At 55.9% G+C, this 5,000-nt stretch overlaps 1 protein-coding gene across 1 annotated transcript in view; it reads right to left on the bottom strand.

Annotated features, from left to right (window-relative positions):
- LOC308175098 (alpha-1,3-mannosyl-glycoprotein 4-beta-N-acetylglucosaminyltransferase B-like) overlaps nucleotides 1-5,000 on the bottom strand; it is a gene marked incomplete at both ends in the record, with an annotated part of 13,464 nt that overhangs the window by 3,578 nt on the left and 4,886 nt on the right. Inside the window, 1 exon segment of the mRNA XM_080550818.1 lies at nucleotides 482-528. Coding sequence (XP_080406944.1) covers nucleotides 482-528 — 47 coding nt within the window.

The raw sequence follows: 5,000 nt of genomic DNA, 5'->3' as shown, positions 1-5,000 counted from the left end.
AGAGAATTAGTGATGGAAGACACACACACACTTGCACACACAGACACACACACATACACGTCAACGGATACAGAACATGCACATACAGCATGTGTACCAAATAGATCAAAGGCATACACACACACACACACACACACGTCACAGAATATGCACATGCATGTGCCAAATAGATCAAAGGCGCACACACACACACACAGACACACACACATGACACAGAATGCACATGCATGTGCCAAATAGATCAAAGGCACACACACAAACACACGCATCAAACTCGACATATGCAAACAGGTATGGCTAATTTATCAATCACCCAAACATACATACACACGCGCAGGCACACGCACACACGCGCACGCGCACACACACACACACACACACGTGCACGCGCGATCGAAGCACAAATACAAAGTGACAACAGTCCGTCTTCTCCACACCAGTCTCCATGGTAACGGCATCCCAGCATGCCCAGCGTACTTACAGGCGTTTGAGGTTGTCAGCCACAGTGTTGGCGTACTGCTGGTCCGTCTGTAACAAAGGACACACACACACACATACACACACACACACACAAACACACACACACACTATATCAGTCATGTGTTTTGCATTCCTCAGTGCAGTGGAGGCTAGTGGAGGACCTCATTCTGTTCCATGTATTACAATGAGCCCGTCCTCCGATTTCTACCTCCACCAGCCTCCCCTGTCCTCCGGTTTCTACCTCCACCAGCCTCCCCTGTCCTCCGATTTCTACATCCACCAGCCTCCCTGTCCTCCGATTTCTACCTCCACCAGCCTCCCCTGGAAACAGCACATATCTGCACAGTTCACACCAACAATCCACCAATCATACATGGAGATGGAAGATGTCATTCATTCTACTGAGAGAGAGAGAGAGAGAGAGAGAGAGAGAGAGAGAGAGAAAAAAAAGAGAGAGAGAGAGAAGAGAGAGAAAGAGAGAGAGGGAGAGAGAAAGACAAAGAGAGAGAAGAGAGAGAGGGAGAGAGAAGAGGGAGAGGGAGAGAGAGAAGAGAGAGAGGAAGAGAGGGAGGGAGGGAGAGAGAGAGAAGAGGGAGAGAGAGAAGAGAGAGAGGAAGAGAGGGAGGGAGGGAGAGAGAGAGAAGAGGGAGAGAGAGAGAGCAAGAAGAGAGAGAGGGAGAAGAGAGAATAACATAGACATCTGAAACATTAGATACAGTTACAACAGTCCAGTGTGATTTAACATCCCCCAGCCTGACTGATCTCCCTGATGGAGCCGGCCAGAGGAGGAGGTGGAGAGTCTTATTGCAGCAGGGAGATAAGATCTCCGCCGGACAGAGAGAGAGAGAGAGAGAGAGAGAGAGAGAGGAGAGAGAGAGAGAGAGAAGAGAGAGAAAGAGAGATACAGCACATATCTGTACAATTCACATGCTAATCTTCCTCACTGGTAATCCAGCAGTTATAGACATCATGGTGTGTGTGTGAGTGTGTGTGTGTGTGTGTGTGTGTGTGTGTGTGTGCATGTGCGTGTGCATATATTGAATAACGCCGTCAACAACAACAAACCGTTGTTCTGTCAACAACAACAAACAGCGTCAACAACAACAAACAGCGTCAACAACAACAAACAGCGTCAACAGCAACGAAAAACGTGTTCCACCATGATGTTCCTCAGTGATGTCATATCCTTATCAGATATGAGAGTGTGAAAACAACCAACGTCAGTGCAGCTGTTCTGTCAAAACAACGACATCAGAAACGTTGTGAAACAGATCAGTTCCAGAGTATTACAGAGTATCGTCACTGACCCAGGGAACAGAGCTGGCTGTCCTTTACCTCCTCCCGAGAGGGGGGTGGGCAGGGGGGTGGGGGGAAGAGAGAGAGAGAGAGAGAGAGAGAGAGAGAGAGAGAGAGAGAGAGAGAGAGAGAGAGAGAGAGAGGGAGAGCGAGAGAGAGAGAGAGAATAGTAGTGGAATAATCAACTCATGGTGTCATAATCTGGCCTTGCTTGTGTCCAACAAGCCGCGCTGAGGTCACACTGCCAGGGCCGAAGCGCTGACTGACTGACTGCACGTATCCATCCGCCCCCCACAGCACAGGTTCCTGCTGGGACTCCTTCCTAGGCCCTATCGGGTGACCCGGCGGTGTCTGGTGGAGTGTTTGTTTACATTCCGTTCAGTGTTGTCACCCTGCTAGATTGGCCTTCCTTCGCCGGCGCTCTCCCCTTTCACCGTAACGTGACACTTCCTGACACAGACGCGACATCCTGGGTGTCACATGTTCTCACATCCCCCGAGACCCACGACTGAAAGACTGACGAGGGGAAGGATAGAGGGATGGAGGGGGCGACGGAGGTGGAGAAGGGGCGGCAGAGGGATCAAATGGCTAACAGGAAACACCTGGGATGGCTCTCACCCTGATCCCTCGTTTCAACCACATGACAGAGGGATGAAGAAGGGGGGAGGGAGGGAGGGATGAAGGGGGAGAGGAAGGGAGGGAGAGAGGGATGAAGGGAGGGAACAGTGGGATGAGAAGGATCACGAGGAAAGAGAAAAATATCCTGTCCCGTTTCCCTGGTGGGAGCCAGCGGAGCAGCTGGGATGAATCCCAGTTCTGTCCCTGTTCTGAAGCTGTGGACCCAGGACACGACAGGACCACGGCTCTGGTTCTGCTTTCCTCTGTCACAGCAGAGGGAGGGACTGGCCCTGGTTCAAACCCACCACTAGGCCCGAGCTCCTAGATCCTACCTTCTAGATCCTACCTCCAACTCCTTATGTACTGTAGATATAGAAGGGGGTAGACATACAAGGGGTAGGAGACAGGGGGTAGACATACAGGGGTAGGAGACAGGGGGTAGGAGACAGGGGGTAGGAGACAGGGGGTAGGAGACAGGGGGAAGGAGACAGGGGGTAGGAGACAGGGGTAGGAGACAGGGGGTAGGAGACAGGGGGTAGGAGACAGGGGGTAGGAGACAGGGGGAAGGAGACAGGGGGTAGGAGACAGGGGGAAGGAGACAGGGGGAAGGAGACAGGGGGTAGGAGACAGGGTTAGGAGACAGGGGGTAGGAGACAGGGGGTAGGAGACAGGGGTAAGAGACAGGGGGTAGGAGACAGGGGGTAGGAGACAGGGGGTAGGAGACAGGGGGTAGGAGACAGGGGGTAGGAGACAGGGGGTAGGAGACAGTGGGAAGGAGACAGGGGGTAGGAGACAGGGGGTAGGAGACAGGGGGTAGGAGACAGGGGGTAGGAGACAGGGGGTAGGAGACAGGGGGTAGGAGACAGGGGTAGGAGACAGTGGGAAGGAGACAGGGGGTAGGAGACAGGGGAAGGAGACAGGGGGTAGGAGACAGGGGGTAGGAGACAGGGGGTAGGAGACAGGGGGTAGGAGACAGGGGGTAGGAGACAGGGGGTAGGAGACAGGGGGTAGGAGACAGGGGGTAGGAGACAGGGGGAAGGAGACAGGGGGAAGGAGACAGTGGGAAGGAGACAGGGGGTAGGAGACAGGGGGAAGGAGACAGGGGGTAGGAGACAGGGGGTAGGAGACAAGGGGTAGGAGACAAGGGGTAGGAGACAGGGGGTAAGAGACAAGGGGTAGGAGACAGGGGGTAGGAGACAGGGGGTAGGAGACAGGGGGTAGGAGACAGGGGGAAGGAGACAGGGGGAAGGAGACAGGGGTAGGAGACAGGGGGTAGGAGACAGGGGGTAGGAGACAGGGGGTAGGAGACAGGGGGTAGGAGACAGGGGGAAGGAGACAGGGGGTAGGAGACAGGGGTAGGAGACAGGGGGTAGGAGACAGGGGGTAGGAGACAGGGGGTAGGAGACAGGGGGTAGGAGACAGGGGGTAGGAGACAGGGGGTAGGAGACAGGGGGTAGGAGACAGGGGGAAGGAGACAGGGGGTAGGAGACAGGGGTAGGAGACAGGGGGTAGGAGACAGGGGGAAGGAGACAGGGGGTAGGAGACAGGGGGTAGGAGGTAGGGGTAGGAGACAGGGGGTAGGAGACAGGGGTAGGAGACAGGGGGAAGGAGACAGGGGGTAGGAGACAGGGGAAGGAGACAGGGGGTAGGAGACAGGGGGTAGGAGACAGGGGGTAGGAGACAGGGGTAGGAGACAGGGGGTAGGAGACAGGGGGTAGGAGACAGGGGGAAGGAGACAGGGGGTAGGAGACAGGGGTAGGAGACAGGGGGAAGGAGACAGCGGGAAGGAGACAGGGGTAGGAGACAGGGGGTAGGAGACAGGGGGTAGGAGACAGGGGTAGGAGACAGGGGGTAGGAGACAGGGGGTAGGAGACAGGGGGTAGGAGACAGGGGGTAGGAGACAGGGGGTAGGAGACAGGGGGAAGGAGACAGGGGGTAGGAGACAGGAGTATGATTTGCTATTGGGCCATTTGAGATGTGATTGTTCTGAGGTTTCTGTGGCTGTGTGGCTGTAAACAAACACGGCGCCTGCCAGCATGGAGGGAGGGAGGAGGGAGGAGGGAGGGAGGGAGGGAGGAGGGAGGGAGGGAGGGAGGGAGGAGGGAGGGAGGGAGGGAGGAGGGAGGGAGGGAGGGAGGGAGGAGGGAGGGAGGGAGGGAGGAGGGAGGGAGGGAGGGAGGGAGGGAGGAGGGAGGGAGGGAGGGAGGAGAGTGGGAGGGAGGGGGATTTGTTTATGCTTTACTTCATCTCTCTTGTCAAGGAGAAAGCAAGGACTCAAGCAAGGAAAAGAGAGAGAGAGAAAGAAAGTGAATGAGAGAGAGAGAGAGAGAGAGAGAGGGAGAGACAGAGAAAGAGAGAAAATAGAGAGAGAGAAAGCAGAAACAACACCAGCAGAATGTCTCAGAGGGCTGTCGTGTGCTGTGTAACCCCCCACCCCCACCCCCAGCGCTCCACCCCCTAGGCTGTATGTCCGCCCCCCCCCGCTTTGAGCCACCATCCCGGTGGAGCGTCCGTCCCCCGTCCCCCCCCCGTCCCCGGGGTCAGGACATGAACCACAGCTGTTGGAATCTCTCCAGGGGGAAGAGCATCAGAGCAACAGGACTACA

This window comes from Nansenia antarctica (genome assembly GCF_963989245.1).
Source record: "Nansenia antarctica genome assembly, contig: SCAFFOLD_783, whole genome shotgun sequence".
NCBI classification, from domain to species: Eukaryota; Metazoa; Chordata; class Actinopteri; order Argentiniformes; family Microstomatidae; genus Nansenia; species Nansenia antarctica.
The sequence above is the reverse complement of the archived record's forward strand: the minus strand, read 5'-3'. Positions and strand labels throughout refer to the sequence as shown.